General features: G+C 37.8%; 2 protein-coding genes and 1 pseudogene across 6 annotated transcripts in view; all 3 read right to left on the bottom strand.

Annotated features, from left to right (window-relative positions):
* The window catches only part of LOC105227512 (protein vav), an 81,088-nt gene extending 72,795 nt beyond the window's left edge, over nucleotides 1-8,293 (bottom strand). For both annotated transcript variants that reach the window (XM_049455800.1, XM_049455801.1), the window contains exon 1: nucleotides 7,022-8,293. In XM_049455800.1, the coding sequence (XP_049311757.1) occupies nucleotides 7,022-7,330 (309 nt within the window). In that variant the 5' untranslated portion in view covers nucleotides 7,331-8,293. The remainder of the gene's footprint in view (nucleotides 1-7,021) is intronic.
* A 731-nt stretch (nucleotides 8,294-9,024) lies between these two features.
* On the bottom strand, nucleotides 9,025-10,516 carry LOC125778408 (rabenosyn-5-like; annotated as a pseudogene).
* Nucleotides 10,517-11,358: 842 nt separating this feature from the next.
* LOC105227448 (microtubule-associated protein futsch) lies at nucleotides 11,359-19,042 on the bottom strand. Of its 4 annotated transcripts, none has more exons than XM_049454549.1 (9): nucleotides 18,786-19,042; nucleotides 18,535-18,699; nucleotides 18,210-18,447; nucleotides 17,784-18,138; nucleotides 17,436-17,712; nucleotides 16,884-17,377; nucleotides 16,729-16,816; nucleotides 12,009-16,644; nucleotides 11,359-11,941 (listed from the first exon to the last, which is right to left on the bottom strand). In XM_049454549.1, the coding sequence occupies exons 1-9, from the start codon at nucleotides 18,829-18,831 to the stop codon at nucleotides 11,782-11,784; spliced, it is 6,459 nt and encodes a 2,152-aa protein (XP_049310506.1). In that variant the 5' UTR covers nucleotides 18,832-19,042; the 3' UTR covers nucleotides 11,359-11,781. The 4 variants fall into 4 exon arrangements, with proteins under 4 accessions (XP_049310506.1, XP_049310503.1, XP_049310505.1 ...); XM_049454546.1 differs by having other exon boundaries at nucleotides 11,359-11,944; nucleotides 16,729-16,819; nucleotides 18,786-19,041; XM_049454548.1 differs by having other exon boundaries at nucleotides 16,729-16,819; nucleotides 18,786-19,041.
* Between the last annotated feature and the right edge of the window lie 1,587 nt (nucleotides 19,043-20,629).

Below are 20,629 nucleotides of genomic sequence, written 5' to 3'. Positions count from 1 at the left end.
TAACGAGCAACGCTTGCAAATCATTGAATTTTATTACCAAAATCAGTGTTCGGTTTTTTTTTTTTTTCGGACAAATTTTGTTCAGCGATGAGGCTCATTTCTGGTTGAATGGCTACGTAAATAAGCAAAATTGCCGCATTTGGGGTGAAGAGCAACCAGAAGCCGTTCAAGAACTGCCCATGCATCCCGAAAAATGCACTGTTTGGTGTGGTTTGTACGCTGGTGGAATCATTGGACCGTATTTTTTCAAAGATGCTGTTGGACGCAACGTTACGGTGAATGGCGATCGCTATCGTTCGATGCTAACAAACTTTTTGTTGCCAAAAATGGAAGAACTGAACTTGGTTGACATGTGGTTTCAACAAGATGGCGCTACATGCCACACAGCTCGCGATTCTATGGCCATTTTGAGGGAAAACTTCGGACAACAATTCATCTCAAGAAATGGACCCGTAAGTTTGCCACCAAGATCATGCGATTTAACGCCTTTAGACTATTTTTTGTGGGGCTACGTCAAGTCTAAAGTCTACAGAAATAAGCCAGCAACTATTCCAGCTTTGGAAGACAACATTTCCGAAGAAATTCGGGCTATTCCGGCCGAAATGCTCGAAAAAGTTGCCCAAAATTGGACTTTCCGAATGGACCACCTAAGACGCAGCCGCGGTCAACATTTAAATGAAATTATCTTCAAAAAGTAAATGTCATGAACCAATCTAACGTTTCAAATAAAGAACCGATGAGATTTTGCAAATTTTATGCGTTTTTTTTTTTAAAAAAGTTATCAAGCTCTTAAAAAATCACCCTTTAGTTGTTTATACTCGCAGCGTCATGTTGCATGTATTTCCTACGTTGTGCGTGCTTCATTATCTGTGAAACCCCCTGGGTTCAATGTCGAATTTATTTCGCAAAACTTTTGTTTGCCACCCAAACATTGTGTATGATAGATGACATCAAACGTTGAGTGTGTTTGTGTGGATGCGTGTGGGTGCGTGTGGGTGCATGCACGTTTATGAATTTTAGCTTTCATGTTTAGAATAGTTGGCTAAAATTCTGATACTAACTTATGAAGAATATTGCAGAGTATACTATTTTTTATACTCTCGCAACAAAATTACTAAGGAGAGTATTATAGTTTTGTTCACATAACGGTTGTTTGTAAGTCCTAAACCTACAAGAGTCAGATATAGGGTTATATATACCAAAGTGATCAGGGTGACGAGTAGAGTTGAAATCCGGATGTCTGTCTGTCCGTCTGTCCGTCCGTCCGTGCAAGCTGTAACTTGAGTAAAAATTGAGATATCATGATGAAACTTGGTACACGTATTTCTTGGCTCCATAAGAAGGTTAAGTTCGAAGATGGGCAAAATCGGCTAACTGCCACGCCCACAAAATGGCGGAAACCGAAAACCTATAAAGTGTCATAACTAAGCCATAAATAAAGATATTAAAGTGAAATTTGACACAAAGGATCGCATTAGGAAGGGGCATATTTGGACGTAATTTTTTTGGAAAAGTGGGCGTGGCCCCGCCCCCTACTAAGTTTTTTGTACATATCTCGGAAACTACTATAGCTATGTCAACCAAACTCTATAGAGTCGTTTCCTTCAGGCATTTCCATATACAGTTCAAAAATGGAAGAAATCGGATAATAACCACGCCCACCTCCCATACAAAGGTTATGTTGAAAATCACTAAAAGTGCGTTAACCGACTAACAAAAAACGCCAGAAACACTAAATTTTACGGAAGAAATGGCAGAAGGAAGCTGCACCCAGGTTTTTTTTTAAATTGAAAATGGGCGTGGCGTCGCCCACTTATGGACCAAAAACCATATCTCAGGAACTACTCGACCGATTTCAATGAAATTCGGTATATAATATTTTCTTAACACCCTGATGACATGTACGGAATATGGGTGAAATCGGTTTACAACCACGCCTTCTTCCAATATAACGCTATTTTGAATTCCATCTGATGCCTTCTCTGTATAATATATACATTAGGAACCAATGATGATAGCGGAATAAAACTTTACACAAATACGGTATTTGAGCTGAGGTATCCCTTGTGGAAAAATTGTCGTGATCGGACTATAACTTTTCAAGGTCCCTGATATCGAACACGAAGAACTCAGTTCCTAACCGAACCTAACCTAATTTTTCACCGAAAATATCGGTAAATCTCTCAGAATTTAATTCTAATTAATTTTACAGCAAAATAAAAAAAATATGTAAATGACGGATAATGAAATCTCGATTATCACTTTATCATACGTGAGTATAAAATGTTCGGTGACACCAGAACTTAGCCCTTCCTTACTTGTTGAATATGAAAGCCTCGCCAAAGCCGATCAATAATAAAGATGGTGCTAATTGTTTTTTTTTTTCGATATTCGTGCTTTGATGCATTAAGAATTTTTTAGTTCTTTTTGGCCGTATTGAGCAGTTTGCGTGAGAACATCCATCGTAAACGGTCAGAATTGTAACGGGTGATTTTTTTGAGGTTAGGATTTTCATGCATTAGTATTTGACAGATCACGTGGGATTTCAGACATGGTGTCAAAGAGAAAGATGTTCAGTATGCTTTGACATTTCATCATGAATAGACTTACTAACGAGCAACGCTTGCAAATCATTGAATTTTATTACCAAAATCAGTGTTCGGTTCGAAATGTGAAAATCCGCTTTTTTATCGACAAATTTTGTTCAGCGATGAGGCTCATTTCTGGTTGAATGGCTACGTAAATAAGCAAAATTGCCGCATTTGGGGTGAAGAGCAACCAGAAGCCGTTCAAGAACTGCCCATGCATCCCGAAAAATGCACTGTTTGGTGTGGTTTGTACGCTGGTGGAATCATTGGACCGTATTTTTTCAAAGATGCTGTTGGACGCAACGTTACGGTGAATGGCGATCGCTATCGTTCGATGCTAACAAACTTTTTGTTGCCAAAAATGGAAGAACTGAACTTGGTTGACATGTGGTTTCAACAAGATGGCGCTACATGCCACACAGCTCGCGATTCTATGGCCATTTTGAGGGAAAACTTCGGACAACAATTCATCTCAAGAAATGGACCCGTAAGTTGGCCACCAAGATCATGCGATTTAACGCCTTTAGACTATTTTTTGTGGGGCTACGTCAAGTCTAAAGTCTACAGAAATAAGCCAGCAACTATTCCAGCTTTGGAAGACAACATTTCCGAAGAAATTCGGGCTATTCCGGCCGAAATGCTCGAAAAAGTTGCCCAAAATTGGACTTTCCGAATGGACCACCTAAGACGCAGCCGCGGTCAACATTTAAATGAAATTATCTTCAAAAAGTAAATGTCATGAACCAATCTAACGTTTCAAATAAAGAACCGATGAGATTTTGCAAATTTTATGCGTTTTTTTTTTAAAAAAAGTTATCAAGCTCTTAAAAAATCACCCTTTAGAAGAACAATTCATGGATTTTACGCAATGATAATGCATCATCGCATCGAGACAAGCTGGTGACCGAATTTAAAGCCAAAAACGCAATGAATATGCACCAGATTAGGCTCCGTGTGATTTTTTCTTCTTCCCCAAATTGAAATTGCCACTTCGTGCAAGCCGTTAAGATAAAAGAAAATTCGCTGAAGGAGCTAAAGACCATCACAAAACGTGTTTAAGAAAAGTAAATATTGAAGAATAATCGCCTTGAAAAATAAAATTTAGTTTGATTAAAAATTTTGGACGTTTTTGACCTGCCAAAACTAGATTTTTGATCAGAGCAAGCTGTACCTCAAAAAATATTTGAAATAATCACTTAAAATGTAAGTATATTATTTTTGAAGGTATATACTATCTATATACATATGTATGCAAGAATAAAAAAAAAAAATTTGAAATTTCGCACCAGGTGAATAAATTAATAATGAATAAATATTTTCAAAATTATATATATTTTTTCTTCTTCTTTTTTCGCACTCATTTCAACTCTCTTTTAGTTATTTAAAAATAAATCTGTTGCGTTCGTCGTTCCAAAATTATTTTATTTCTTTCATTATTTTGCCTCGATCCAGTTTCTCGGCAAATTTACGACTCGGTATCAAACAAGCATTCGGCAAACGACATACATACATACATACATATTCCTACACATCTCCATTTGTGCTTCGCTATATTTTATTTAATTATTTCATAGAAAAACTGATACAAAAAGCAAAACGAAAGAAAAATATGATAGAAAGTCAGCATACTTCACACCACCAACAATAACAACAGAAGCTGAAGTGACAGCAATTATGTGCGACTACAAACATATACAATATGTATGTATGTATAGTATAATGGCGAGCAATGTACAAACAACAACAAAAATGTTAAAGTTGTATATATATTTGTATGTATTTAAATGTCTATCTTTTGATGTGTCTGCTGTGTGGCTAACAAGAATAAAAGCAATAATATAACATTAATAACAACAATTATAATGCCGCCTCTGCAGCTGGCTCTGCGTGGCATTGTTGATAAGCGGAAGGAAGTTAATTTTGCATATAAATAGTGAAAACCATACAAATCGCTTGATAACAAACTGTAGGCTTTGTGTTCTACTAATTGCTGCTGGCATTTCAATGTTTCAACATGCATTTATTATGTGTTTGCATGGCGTTTGTTTGGTTTTTATGGAAATTCTTCAATGAAATGGCACAAAACAAATTGGAAACAAAAGTGACAACGAAATTTGAGGCATTGTAATATGCTATGGTGTTGGATGATAAAGGATTGTGAGACCTTTGTAATCAGTGCGGCGCATATGAGACGTGCTGTTCGATATATGATTTTTGAACAGTGTAAATGAAATGAAAGAATAAAAGCAGCTGAAAATGTAGTTTTATAAATATGAATGTTACATAAAGGCAATTTTGTTGTTTACTAGCTCAGTTTGTACGTGGATGTGATTATTTTATAGGTTAAAATACTTCATTGTAAGTCAAGATAATAGAAATATTTGTTAAATTGTGTAAGATTTTTAATTAATATTTTTCAAACAATAATTTACACTATTATTTATATGGTTACTTTTTCGAATTTATTCGAAATTCAGTTTAAAAAAAATTATTATCTAAAGCGTTGTTGGTGTTGTAGCGACAGAAACATTTTTCATACCGTAAACACGACAATTGGGTCAATGTAATTGAAACATTTTTTTTTTATTTCGACGAATTAAATTCGAATTCAAAAAATCGAAATTAAATTCAAATTTAAAAAAAGGGTGAAAAAATTGAAAGGTCTGGGCTAAAAGGAATGAGCAAAACTTCCCAGTCGCTGTAATTCCAATTAGTTTTTAATTGGTATCCATTAACTGTTTCGTCCAGTTTTGGAAGCTCATAATACAGCACGTCGTACTAGATCAAATTTTAGATCCAATATTTCTACTGGGATCAAAATACCTATGCATTTTAATGGTAACAATTTCTTGGAATATAATCTATGATTACAATATGTAATTAAAACAACGCCATGTCGAAGCTCACTCACATCACTTATAATTATATGTACGTGCAGTATAAATATCCAAAGTACATACAGTGGACTCGCGATAATATGAACACCCTAAATTATGAACCCCCCAAAATATGAACACTTTTTGGCTACCATTGAATACTCTAAAATATGAACTTTGGACAAAAGCTCTAAAATATGAACAATATTGTTGTCAATAACGAATTTAAAGCGCTTTGTAATTTGGGGAATTCCCTGGTTATTCGCATTCAATATGCATGTACATACATATGTATTTACCCATCGCTCGTAAATGCTTACATGTGCTCATTACAGGGTTTTATTTTGTCTAAGTCAGTCGTCTGTAAGAATTTTTAAGTGTTTTTGGTTGGTGATTGCACGCAAGCATAAGTGCCTCTTTATTTTCTTAAGAAATAATCAAGTGTAAATAATTTTGAAACATGCACACAAAAAAGCATACGTTTCTGACTTTAAGAGACCAATCCGATATTTTGGAATGCTTACGAAAAGGTGCAAGTGTTATAAATTTAGCAACTAAATATAGAGTGGCAAAGTCTACAGTATGTGGAATAAAGAAAAATAAAAATGCTATCCTTAAATGAGTTAAAGAACCTAAGGGAAAAAGCAGTTTTTAAGGTGGTTGAACAAAAGAAACAGCAAAAGAGGATTACCGATTTTTTTCCAAAATGAGCTTCAACTTTTTATAAAATTAAAATATGTATAATATGAAATTATATCTAAACTTTTTTGTTTACATGCAACATTGTTTTACTTGTGTAACGAAAAAAATTAATAAAACAAGTTTATTTTGAAGTTTAAAATAAAAAAAAATTAATTTAATACTACATTTTTCGTTTTTGCATCTTTCGTAAATATGAACAATCTCGCAAAAATGAACAGTCCTGTTTTTAATTAGTTCATATTATCGCGAGTCCACTGTACATATATACATAGGTGTGTAACTATATGAAAACATTGATTACAAATTATAGGTATCCAAAAGTGATGAGATATTAGATAATAAGCGAGTTGTCAACCGATTAGTCTAACTGTTATCAGTCATTTAATAAGCCGTTAGAGACACCGGTACCAATGTCCAACCATTACTTGGTTGCGCTTACTGCTACCATATTTACTTAGTCGAGCAGGGAATTTGTTCGGAGATACGCAAATGTTATAATCACATAGCACAAAAGTGCCTGCAAGCGCATCTATAGAAATTATATAAACAACAGAGCAGAGTTCTTGGATGGCACATAAATAGCCACATTATTTATACACATACATACATATGTACATACATATAAAATAAGATAATTTATTTTCTTAGGGTTATCTTAAAACACATATTTATATAGCACGTAGCCATGCACCCATATGTACATTGATATGTAAATAGGTGTGGAAGCTAAGTAAACAGTCAGAAAGGAAAAGTCTGGCCTTGGCTCAACGGTGGCGCCATCTCTGTACATATGTATATAAGTGTGGACGCGTCTTTTCAAACAATGAAAAATAAGTGGTAATATTCATAACTCACCTGTGCCATTTGTGGCTTACGATTGAAATCGCGTGGATCCATACTGTTCGCATCCAAATAAATGACCAAATTGCAAAGTAAAACACCATCGCGTAGCGTCAAGGCAAGGACGCGTATTTCTGAATCCGCCCAATTGGCTTTGTGATCGGGTGGTATAATTTTGCAACGCGTTAACCATGCAACACACTCGCGCCACAAATCATTATTTCCGATACCACCACTACCAGCACTACCGCCGCCGGTAGCTCCTAAAACACCGCCACTACCTCCACCACTACCGGTACCAATATTATTACTTGGCAAAGCCATGTTGCTGTTGTATTGTAATGGAGTTGAAATCGACTGTTGTTTTTGTTGTTGAGGTGTGTTTTACTAACTATATAACTTTGACACTACTTTCGGGAGTATGTTAACTGTATTTTTTTATTTTTTGTTATTGTTGGGAATATAGTTACATTCGTTATTTGTTTACAGTTGTGCGTTTTAGTATATATATTTTATATTTCTATATACGGTGAAACACTTCAAATTATTTTACGGAACAAAACGACAAGCCACAAATATTTTATTTGCTTTTTACGCGCGCCAGCATTGACAGCCATATGAGCACATATGCATTTATTTTAGACACACGCACATTTATGTACACAAAATATGCATGTATGGACGCAGAAAAATACACGCGGTGATACACTATGGAATTATTGCACGGTCTTGACTACACTCTTTCAACAAATCATCACGTAAACAATTATGGCTATTTTTCTATAGCAATAACAATATTTGCTCGCATTCACACATAATACATTTGCACAATTCATTTAATTAATAATAATTTGAATGTAGTATACCACACTCACTAGATGCTCACAATTGTTGCTCTACTCTTATTTGTTCTTGTGATTTTGGTTAAATATTCTACAATTCCATAAAAGTACTATACACATATATACTTTGTTATGGTGTTATATGGGCGTGCTTCAATGAAATTTTGAAAAACAACTACTATGACGGCGACGACGGCCAATTCCGACACTGCTGCCTGCAGCTTATTAGCCTTTGATATTTATTTGCACTTGCAATCAAGGACGGTGACTTTTTGACACAAAGTACGCTACTAAGCGTACACAAACAATAATACAAGAAACGTTTCACTTCACAAACTTAAGTTTATTATTGGAATTGAAATCTTCAATTTCCCCGCATTAAAAATAAAACCACTTCACTCGTCCGTTGTAGATAAAATTTTATTTGTCCTCTGATTTGGAAGGCGACAACCATGGTATAGAGGAGTAGGGAAAGTCCCATTCACCATAGAAAAAGAGCCATTCACAGTACTTAAGCTACCCCTCAAGTGTACTTTTACAACAACAACATCGTGGCCACCTCTGGTGAATAAGGGTGGCGAGAGGTTAAAACGGGTTGCAGAAAGCGAAAATGCTATAATATTAAATTATAAATTTATAGTACTATATTTGTACATTTATAAATACTATTTTCAATTTTTGTTATAGAGTAAAGATTTTAGCTGTTATAACAAAAATTAATTATACCTTCATGATATAGATAAATATGCTATATATTTTTAAGCGTTTTAGTTAACTTATTCATGGACAAAATGGAAATTATATTTGATAATGAGTGGACCATAAGAGATAACCATTGTGAAAATTTGATATTACGTACCATAACAATTCGTCTGAACAGTAAAACACATTTTTTATTGTAAGATAAATCAAGAAATAATTATAATAGCCATGTTTTCTATATTTTAATTATAAATTTTTGTAATCACAAACTACGTACACGTTTTAAATGTCAGAATTTAGCTATACGCCGGCGATCAGGAATTCTACTCGTTCCCAAATGGAGTGTTTGACCATCCTAACAGATTTACTATATTATTTTTTTTAGTTCTAAGCTAAGTTTTTTAAATAAAAATTATTCTTAAAAAATTATTTATTGAATTTGCAATATTTATTTAGTAGTAAAAAGGAGTTTAAATTCGCTTACGCAACACTATTTTGACATGCTCAATAGCAATACTGGCATATTATTTGAAAATATTCAAACGGACGTTCTAATATCTCCACTACTTCGAAATTCATTTCTTGCCGCGCTTGTTTTATATAGCCCTTAATAATATTTATTTGCTAGTGGATCTTCACTTTGTGTATTTACTGGTTGCGCCGACCAATTATCTAAAGATCGCAAGTCAGACTGCAAAGAAAAATACAATAACAGTTACATCGTACCAAATAATATTTAAAAAAATTACCCCGTAAGCATAATCGTTCTCATTATTTCCTCTGATTTGACCGCCGCTAGCGTTATTTGCTAATGCTTGTCGTTCATATGCTTCCATTGCTTGACGGCGTTCAGTTTCAATACGTTGTTCTGCCTCCATTCGTTTAAGATCTTGAATTTTTCGTATATCTTCTTCTTCAGGTAGGGGTCGTATTGACAGAATTTTGTCTTTGATTAGTTGGCTGCATGATAAACGTATGGCTTTTTTTAGGGCCCCTTCTCTACTACCTTCTTGGCAAGGTAGAGCTAATATACGTTTACTCCGCAAATCGACAGCTTCAGCCACATGACCAATTTTTCCCCTGAACGCACTTGCGTCGGCAATGGTGAAATTAGACTCTCCATCGTAAAGACTACCAACAATTTTTAAATACATTTCTATATCGGGTAATACATCTTTGCGCAGTTTTTGTATTAGCATAAATTTGTGAAATAAGCGGACGGTATGTTCGACTCTCATGCATTTCTTGCCGAGTTTCTAGTAGCCACAAACAATGGTCACAGGAACCGATACCATGGTGCTGTGGATTTGATTTATTTGCATTTCCTTGATAGCTTCGCTTTGTGATGTAGCCAAACTGGCAAGTTGCACTAATTTTTAAATAAATTATTTTTTATGACATAAGAACAGGAGACAATTAAGTTACTTACATGCAGTTTCTATTGGAAGGAACTTTGAACAATCATTGCACATAATACTTCCACACAAACGGCAGTGATGCTGATGGCGAGCAATGTGAAAGTTTTGGCGCAACTAGGGCATAATTTCACTGAGCTACCATCCAACCATGTAAAAATCTACGAATTCATAATTAAATAAAAGTAAATAAACATTATATGCGGTTTAAATTAAGTACTCACATTGCGTTCATGTTGTTTTCGCAGTACGGGATGCATTGGTAAATTGGTTAATAATTTATGTAGCCGAATAATCAATTTATTCGTTTCACTTGCATATCGCTCCAGTCGTGGGTTTCTTATCGTGGAAAATACTCCAAATGGTTATACTCGGCGCCAACTTCTTGGCGATCCATAAAATTAAAGATAAACTCGAACAAATTGTTTGGCAAAAACCTTTGTTACTATCATGGTATAGAGGTTACGATGGCAAAAATGTAAATATGGCTGTGGAATGAGCATAATCTGGACCCCAGCTATTTGGCATGGTTGCTTATTTGTTCGTAACATTTTTCTGTGGTGAACATTCATTAGCTTACCACAGTTAAAAAAGAGGCATAAATAAAAAACTTAATTTTTTCATGTATTTGCTCATATTGTTCTCATCTTTAAGAATATATATTAAAATAAAACGATTTTCTTTTGAAAATATATTAAAGTTTTATATATAACCAATATTTTTGGGACAACTTTTCCATAAATTTTAAGAAAATAACACAATGCAACCATTTTCCGGTAAAAAATCGGCCATCTTGGTTAAAAGTCGGCCATCTTGGATTCAAATAGAAACTCAACCCCGGACTACACTTGGCGTTTCTACAGTGGCACCTCTCAGCTGTGCCTTTGTTTACATAACATCAGCTGATACTTTCTTTACTCCTCCTCTACCGTGGCGACAACTACTGCCTTTGAATGCGACGGCGAGTCCCTTGCGTCCTGTCAATACAATCAGCAAAGCAAAGCAAATTTGACAGCAGGCGAAAAACACGACGTTGCCACATTTTTTATACGCAATCAATTGTACTAAAAGTTGTGCAAGTTTCTCGATTCATAAATTGATAGTAAATTTGAGATATTTAAAATTTGTATTTTATAGACGTATTAGCAATTTTTGAATTAGTAAAGGCTACTGTGTATTATGCATAGAAAGAGTTCAGTCATAATTTACATATGTACCGAAATGTACCAGAGCGGATTATTTTATTTGACAGTACTGTATTTGCATATGACATTAAGGCTAGGTCTGTTCCTCTTCTCGTAATTTGAAGAAATTATTTCAAATATACTTTTAATTTTTTTATTTATATATACGTGTTTTTTAAACTAATTTTTTAAAAGCAGTAATTAAAAGTTTTCAGTTTTTATTTTTGACGAACCATTTATTTTTTTTTTTATTTTATTACCGCCGTAGTCTATTTTTGACATTTACTTAAAATAAAAATATCTCCTTAAAGAAGATTAAAGATTCCATAATAGTACACATAAAAGTAATAACTTTAAGCCGAGGTGTATTTCTTTCTAAATTTTGTTTTTTCCTTATTGGTTCCGATATATTTTCACACGCAGCCACAAGCAACACCTCTTCAACGTACTTATACAATATCATCGAAATTAAAGTGCATTGTTGCATAATACTTAAACTAATAAAACTTAAATCGGTTTAACTATTATTGCGAATACTAATTCTCTGCTGCTTAGACATAAAAACATATTTTTTACCAATGCACATAAAGCATATTTTGGTAAATTAAGTATATACTGAAATCGAAAATTCATTAGTTCTCCTTGCCATGCAAACGCGAAAGTAGCGATTCAATGTCATCTATTTCGAGAACATCTGTGGGACCAGCGGAACTCGTCGCTGTTGCTTCTGCCTGTGGCGCCGACGCAGAACCACTCGCCACTTCCGTACCAGCGACAGCATTCCCTGTTGTTCTGCTGCAAATGAAAGAGATAATACATAATATGTGCTGTAAAAAAATATACATATATTCGAACTCACGTCGTCCGTCTTCGTGGTTCTTCTGTACTGCTCGTGGCTGGTGCAGAGATGGGTGTAGACGTTGCTACTGGTTTAGCTTCATTCGAACTGCTCTCCCTTTGATTGCGCTCTTCACTGCTGTTAACAGTCGAAGTGGTTGCTTGCCGTGATGATGTTGTTGTTGTCGTACTATGTACTACACCAACCGTTGTGATGTTATCATTATCACTGCCGCATGTATTTACTCGCACTTTACGTTTCTTTGGAATGTTACGTATTTGTTGTGATGCGGGCGATGCACTGAACAACACTATTTCGTTGTTGATGCGCCAAATGTGTTTCTCCTCCTCATCGAAGGCAACGACCATTTTGAAGTTTGTAAAATCTCGTCGTGGCAAGGGATTTGCTGGCGCACCATCGGGACCGTCATATGCAACTGATATAAAGCGTACCGGATCCTCTTCCGTAACAGACGTTAGTTCGCAATGCTCTAATGGATCTTCTTCGGAGGTTTCGGCAGTTTCAGTCTCCATACTTGTGGTTGATGTCGGCAAGGCTTCCGGCTTTGGCGCTATGTCTGCAGCTTCACTCTCTTTCGTCAATTTTTCCTTCTTCTCAATTGCTTGATCTTGTATCTTTACATCAAGTTTGTCAAAATTTGGTTCTTGTCCTTCACATCTGGTATCTTTTCGTGCCTGTACTTCTTGAGCAGCGTCTTTTGTTTTGGTATTTTTGTTTGTTCTGCTCGCATCGTCAATAATTTTGTTGCTGGATGTCGCTTCGGTTTTTTGTTTCGTCGTATCTTCTTTATCATCTACAGTTTCTATGTTATCTTTGTGCTTTCTTTTCTGCGTCGTAACAGTTGTTTCTGTCGCGGGGTGTTTCCCGGACTTCGTGTCAGCTGACGAGTGCCTATCTGTTTGTTTAATTTTTTCTGCTTCTTTGTCCTTTTTGGATGCTTTCGTCGGTTTATCCAATTGTTTTGACTCCTTTTCCTTTTTTTCAGAATTCTTTTTCTTTTCGGGTTTGGTTTTTTCAACCTTTTCGCTACTATCAGACTTGTCAGATTTCGCATGCTCAACCGGTAATATCTCCTCACCTGCAGACTTTTGCTTCTCACTTGGTTGTTCGCCTCTAACCTTATCCTCGTCTTGCTTTTGCTCTTCCATTGTTATTTTTGATTCGGTCGACGCCGTCCTTTTACTTTTCGTCATTCTAGTACGTACAGGTGACTTTTTGGTAACAGTCGCTAACAACCTTTTAGCCATGGTTGCCGCCTTGGACTTCGTAACTTTCAGTGGTTTCTTGGATTTGCCGCTTACTACGGCTTCCTCCGATGTATCTTCTTTGCCATCTTCTTTCTCGTCCGCATTACCGCCCTTCAATCTACTCTTTTTGTTGCCAAGCAAACGCGGCGAAACCCGTAATGCACTGGGTCTGTCGGCAGTTAACCCTGTCGGTGTCTTTATTCTTATTCTTGGCACCGGACTAACAACCGCATCTTTTCCACCACTACCTTCCTGCTCCGCTACGCTTTTCGTCATTGCTTTATGCGGTGTTTTCACTTCCTCTAATTGATCGGGTTCGAAAACAGTTTCGGGCGCGTTGGTGCCCTTGAAGCCGAGCGGTTTGCGCACAATTTTCTTGCGTCCCACCCTTGTGGTACGTGAGCGCTTCAAAGACGGTAGCGCCTCAATTTGTTCGCACTGTCTTTGCTTTGCTTTCACTTTCGAGATGAGCGTCTTTAACGGCAGTCGCTCGGTTTTCTCCGTCAACTCGTACGTAGCTGTGGTTGGCGCTTGTGTGAAAAGCGTAGTGGTTGCATTGTCGTCCAGCGATGCCATTGGTGGCACAGTGATCGGTTTGCGCGCTTTGCCACTATCCGTGCTGAACTGTGGAGCTTGTTTCTTGGCGGAGAGCTGTAGCGCTGTTAGTACTTCCATGGTACGCTTCTCCTGTACTTCCACAGCGAGTTTGGCGGGACTTACCTCTAAATTACTCGGCAGCATAGTCGCTTTCGCCGGTAGAATCTTGGCTTTCTCTCTCATCGCCGCAAGCTTGCGGCTCGCAATTAGCGCAGCGCTTTTGCTAGTTGATTGTGCCGCTGTAGCTATTGGTTGTTTCACACGCCGCTGATTGGCATCTTGCTTCAGCTTCTCCATCATGCGTTCACGTTTTTGCTGCAAGTCCTCTTCCAAGCGATTCTTTTTCTCGGCCGATTTCAATGGTACAGTTACCTTAATGGTCGTCGCTGGCGCTTGCTCGTGTGTCTCGATTGCTGCTTGCGGATCGACTTTGCTCGGTGTTAGCCAACTACGTACCGGGTAACGTACTTCACCATCGTTGCTTACCAACTGTGAGTTCTCTTCCTCTGTGACAGCCAACTTCTGCCATTCTTCATCTTCTGTACTACTTATTGTTGAGAGATTATCTAGCGATAAAGACAAGTTAGCATTTTTTGTCGGCGTTTCCTTTTCATGCGTCGCTGACTGCTCCTCGTCCGTTGTGGTACTGGAATTCGTTGAAGAACTCGAGCTACTTGTGGAACTGTTCGATGAAGATGAGGACGTAGAAGTAGAAGCTGTGCTGGAGGAATCGGACGACTCGCCTTCAGCACAAATTTCAGGCAATTCGGAAACGAGCGTATAATGTGGATCGATATTTGAGGTAGTTTCGGTGTTCTCGGTGCCTTCAGCGCCAAATGATTTAACGCGTTTCAGTACTATGGGTTCGACTCTCAGTTTCTCAGCTGGTATTTCTACACATATTTGCTCAGCTTCTGTTCCCGCTTGTTCCGTCTCATCGACCACTACTGGTCTTGGTTCCTCAAAGAGCGCACTTTTCACCTCCTCTGCATTTAAATGCTGTTCCAGCAGTTTTGCTCGTTCCTCCTCTTCCTGCCGTTGCTTTTGCGCTGAATCTCTTAAAAGTTTTTCAAAATTCCGATCCAAATCTTCCGATTCATCGGGTTTATAGTACGAACCACCAGAGGAATAATCCGTTGGTGCTGTTCCACTACGTGGTGTCACATCGCGACTGGAGCCGAATGGTGTAAAACGCAAACCGGGCGTTATTGCACTCAATTGTGGTGTGTCCAATTCGCTTTTTGTCAGCGAACCAAAGAGATATGAGGTCGACAGTTGCATATCGCCATCAACAGTGCGTAGCTTGGCGGCAGGTGTGTCTAGGGAGGGTGCCGGTTTTCCCGGTGTAGGCGGAATTGCATCCATCAACGTAGGCGCTTTGAAGGGTGTATCCAGCAGACAAGCAATATTTGCTGTACGACGATCGCGCTCCTGCTCTTTGTGCTCTTCCGACACATGCACGCTTGCGTTGTCTGCAGTTTGCGCTGCAGGCTCTGCGTATGCTGTACCATCGACTGCATCGTCATTTGTCGCAGCTTTGTCGGCGCTGGCGCTCTCTACGCTTTCGCTTTTCGCTTTTGTTAGCGATTCGCGTTTGTCCTTTTGTGGTGTTGGTATTTTTATATTGAACTCTTTACTGTGGCGATCTTTGCTCACGCGTCTGCCTTCGATTGCACACTTGCCGTGTTTCGACTTCTCCACGATTCTTATGTCGGGTTTCACAACTTCCTTAGGCTCATCGTCAACGATTGACGCGTCGGCTTCACTCTCCGCAAGTAGTGCTTTTTTGTGCGCCTCCAGCCGCGCCTTTTTACGCATGCGCTTAGAGATTGTCGGTCTTTTTCGTCGCAAACTACGCCGTTTCACCGACGTATTTTTATCTCTGCGCACTGATTTCGGCAATACGGCGTGTTGCTCGGCATTAATTTGACGCAAACGCGAGTCGAGATCACGATTGGAAGCATTACGCAAGCGCAACCATTCCTCCATCATTTTGTCATCTTTTACATTGGCTGCTCGCTGCTCTCCGGTCGGTGGCTCGCTTAGAGACGCGCTTTTTTCCGAATCTTCATTTTGTTCTACTTCGGTTGTAGGCGCCGGCTTGGTTTCAGATTCATCCGAAGATTTCGAAATTTGACGCTTGCATGCGCGTACCGCGTTTTTGCGCACCTGTTTGCGTTTGGGTGTATCTGCATGCAGACCGCTTACAGCAGATTTTATTTTGTTTTCAATTTTGTCCGTTTTCTCCACTACACCGGTCTCTCGTAGTGATAACTCGGTTTTTATGACCGTCTGATTGCTACTTTCTTCGGTAACGAATAAAGGCGGCACGCTACAGCTATTGCTGCTTTCATTTGCGCTAGCGTCGATGGGCCCGCCTAAAGCTGGCAGAATTTCCACATTTTTTATGATGGGTCGCTCCGGTATATCAGCCGAATTGGCCAACTCTTCGCACTCTTCTGCGATAGGATTAGGTCGCAAGCTTGGTTTCTGCCCAGCTTGGCTTCCAGCCGTTGCCTTCGGTGAGAATGATAACGTGCGTACATGTGAGGTGCGTTTGCGTGGTGTCGACAAGCTTTTAAAGGCTTTCATATTCACTATACCACTGCCACTGGGTGTCTCACTCTCTGCTGTTGTACGTGATTGCAGCGAGGTGGGAACCGTAGCATCTTGTGGTTTTTTACATGCCGTACACGGCACTATTTTGCCTTCGATTTCGTTTATTTCGGCTGCATTTACTTTCTGCGCACTGGACACCATAACTGTGTTTTGTGGCTGTTGGCCTGCAGGCGCTAAAATAGATTTGGATAAAAGAATTTCATTATGAGAAAGCTCTAAAGTACCAGTATTACCCGGTTGAATTTCTTGTATTATACCTTCACCGTTGAGAAGAAATGGAAAATTCGCCAATATATTCTCGTCGGCAATAATTACAAATTGACCGGTTGCGTTGTCGATGAAAACCTGCTGAAATGTGGATTGAAAAGTGAGATTTTTAAAAATATTTTTTTTTGCTTTTGAAAATACATACCTGCTCATCGCCAGTCGCATCGCCGACACTCGATAAATGATTGATTAAATTGTCAGCGGTGATATTTCCAATGATTTGTTCACCAGCCGGTGCTTCCTTTTGTGCACTATCATTCGAATTTAATACGATCAACTTTGATATCGAAAAGTTCGGATCGATCAAGGAACCGAAAGAATTATTTGCTGTGAGCGTCGATAGAATTTGCGCATCGCCAGCAGCGCTATTCAGTGAAGTATTCGATGCCGATATAGCCGAACGTATTATAAGGGGTGTCCGCGGAGCCGTACTGGAATCTGTTGGTTGTTGGGATATTGTCGATAAAGTTGGTAGTGTTAATTGTGGTTGCTGATGTTGTTGCACAAATGTAAACTGCTGTTGCTGTTGTTGGTTGTCGAACACTGCCGGCACGTTAATTAGTTGTTGCGGTGGTGCCGCTGATGCAGCATCGATATTACATTGTATGCCTGCTGAGGCATTTGTCGGCTGTATGGATGCTATAATAAATAAAAAATTGATAGAATACTAAAATTTATAAATTCACTGCGCACATACCACCGACAACATTTTCGACAATCGCATCGAAAGCCGGGTCCTGCTCAGTAGCCTTCAAAATGTCTTTGACCATCTGATCCAACATTTCATTAGAAGAGATAATTTGCTGCTCCTCGGAAAGATTATTCTCATTTACTGACATTTTGGAAGTGGACGCTTTGGGATTGCTAACTTCTGCCTGTGTTTCACTGCATTTCGAGTTATTTAGCGCTTGATTAATATTATCTACTAATTTCATTTGAAATTGTGGATTGTCCAATATTGCTTGCGATAGTTCCTGTAACAATAAAAAAAAAAACTCTGTTTAAGACATTTTATTTCATGAGGCACAAAATTAATTCATATTACCGGCACGGATGGTGTTGAAAATTTTCCATTAGCCGATTTACTGTGCGGCGTTGACTCTTTTGTCGGCTTTTCCAGTAATGACAAGTCCGTCTCATTATGATGCGGTCCATTTTCTTCGTCATTTTCCGGCTCATTACTATCTTCGTCGAGCGTGTCCTCTTCATTTTCATCATCTGTCTGCTCTGTTTGTTCGCCGCTTGTTGAAGGTGTTTGTGCAGTTTGGCGTTGACGTTGTAAATTTTGTTGTTTCGTGCTTATGAAGCAAAAGGGTTCTAAAATGCGTCGCCGTTTTATGTTTTTGCTGCTTAAGAAGAAAGGACTTAAGCGCTCATCAGAAGAGTATGCCACTGCATCACTAGAAAAGAATTAGAAAGTTTTAGTAGTATTTATACTTTTACTTTATTTTGTACAAAATTTAATATTCACCGTTTTCTTTTTTGTTGAGGATGCTTGTTCGCTGTGTTCTCTTTATCTGAATTTATGTTGCTGCTGGCATTTGAATTGTTTTTTGTAATATTTTTATTATGTGTGGAATTTTCGGTCTGTTGTGTTTTGGAGGTTGTTGCCAAACAACGCTCCAACAATAACTTGACTTTCTCCGGAAGCTTCAGTTCGAAAAGTTCAAAACGTTGACTACTCGTCAATGAAGACACAAAGCGATCGACTGTAGATATAATTTGCAATAAGACATTTCATTAGTTGTTTTTTGTATTTATATGTATTTTTATGTTTTATCTGTTACTGTACTTACCAATATGTTTGATATTTACATATTCACATATAATATCCTCCAAATCCGGACAAAAACTATGCGGCGTAAAACCGCTCCGATATACTGTAAGTTCATGTTTGAGATGTGGTGAGGTCTTACAAAATAGCCGCGATGTACTTTCCAATTTTTGTCTTTTCAAATAGCCTAGCAAATAGGAGGGAAATGATTGTTTCTATTCACAAAATTCACTTCGCAGAAGCGACACCAGCTGCACAATAGCAAGCACTTACCTAGCACAAGACGCGCAATGTCCGAATGCAAGACAACGGCATCCATTTTTGAGTTATTTTTCTTTTTTTCTACACTTTTACACACACCACATTTTTTTGACTAAAAACGCTAAGCTAAATTCTATTAAAAAAGCACTTTATTTTTGATTTGATACAAAATTTCTAAATGTTTTCACAAATTTGCAAAAAAAAATAAGCGAAATGCTTTTAGCGGCATAAAGGAACTTCGCTTACCTTCGCGTTGCCAGATGTGGTTATAAAATTGTATGGCGCTTGTTTAGGACGGGTGTAAACAGTTTAGCATCTTATCACCCTGTAAACAACATATCAGTTAAGTTACAGGTACTTTCCCAATAGTGCTACCAGAGATATCTATGACTTTCATTAGAACAATTCTAACTGAAACTGTTGTGCACGACTGACTTATATGACTTGGAGGATGGATAGGGGCTAGTTGTTCTTTAAACTTATTGGAGTTGTGGAAGCCGTGACTTGCTGTATAGAAATAAATTTTTTGGTTTTTTTGTATTTTATTTTAATATTTGAATATACACCTACATTTGCCTTTTAATAAACTTATCAATGAAAAAACAATGCAGTAAGTAATAGGGGTATTCTCTTGCTCTTGCAAAACCCGGTGCACGGTGCAAGCATTGCAAATTTACAACGGCACAACAACAAACACACGCAGAAAAATATTTGCAAGGGCTCCGAAATATGTCACACCAAAACCCATGTATATTAGCGTGCGATGTCACGAAAAAATAAAATTGCAACCCTGTTGTAGTTGCCATTTTACATAAAGACATATTACGTCGTTAAACTGTTGAGAAAGGTAAATTTTAATTAGATTTTATAATTTCTATTTAAATTATAAAGTTTTGTTACAGTTTTTTTGTTAAAAATGCATGCAGAAGGTGCGCCAATTCACAATAGCCATGCACAATAGTCATTTACAATAAATTGACTGAATCAGTCGCTCATATATCACTAGATTCTGCAATGGGTGTTCTCGTGCCCTTGTATATTTCGGTGTAGTATTTTTGCAATCTGCAATCTTGCAAGAGCAAGAGAATACCCCTAATTTGTATGTAAAATACTGATACTCTTGTACATGCTGAAATTTGACGAAGTGGTAACGCCGAGAAGTTGTTTATCTTTAATAAAACAATTGGAAGTTTTTCCACTGCAACTCTGCTGATTTTGCGGCATGTTTTAATTTCAATTTTGGTCATTCTTATTTGGCCACGACTGTAATATAACTTCCTAGTTGACCTTCAAATATTATTTCTCCAAACATCAAATGTAAAACATCTGCGATTGTAATTTTTTATTACTCAAAGTGGTTTTCTTCGTTTTGTACTGTCAAATTTTAGCTATTTACCTGCTCAAAATTAAATATTTATAGTAAAGAATGACTTTCAGTTTAAAGGAAAATGTTGTCGAATTGTATGAAGATGTGAGCAACTAGTATCAAGAAAATGTTTTAATGCCATTTCTCGGCGTTATGTTTGATTGACTGTACCTCTGCACTCAACATACATACATATGTACATTCGCGATAATTACCAAAGTATGAAGCCGCAATAAGATCCTTAAACTGCTAGCCGGGCGACTATAAACTATGCAGGCCTAATATTGCATCAGGACGCATCAGAGGAAGTTACAGACATGTTCGAATACCGGTCACCGGACTATAACTGGCTGGTTTTTTGCATAAATTATCCTTGCAGTCATCTGTTTAGAGTGAAACCACTTCCTAGGAGCATTAAGAGAACATTCCTACAAAACCTCGCCGAGCTACAATAAGCGATAGAATTCAGCTGTGCATTGAACGCCTTACA

Source organism: Bactrocera dorsalis, chromosome 4 (genome assembly GCF_023373825.1).
Source record: "Bactrocera dorsalis isolate Fly_Bdor chromosome 4, ASM2337382v1, whole genome shotgun sequence".
NCBI classification, from domain to species: Eukaryota; Metazoa; Arthropoda; class Insecta; order Diptera; family Tephritidae; genus Bactrocera; species Bactrocera dorsalis.
This window is presented reverse-complemented; position numbering and strand designations above follow the sequence as displayed.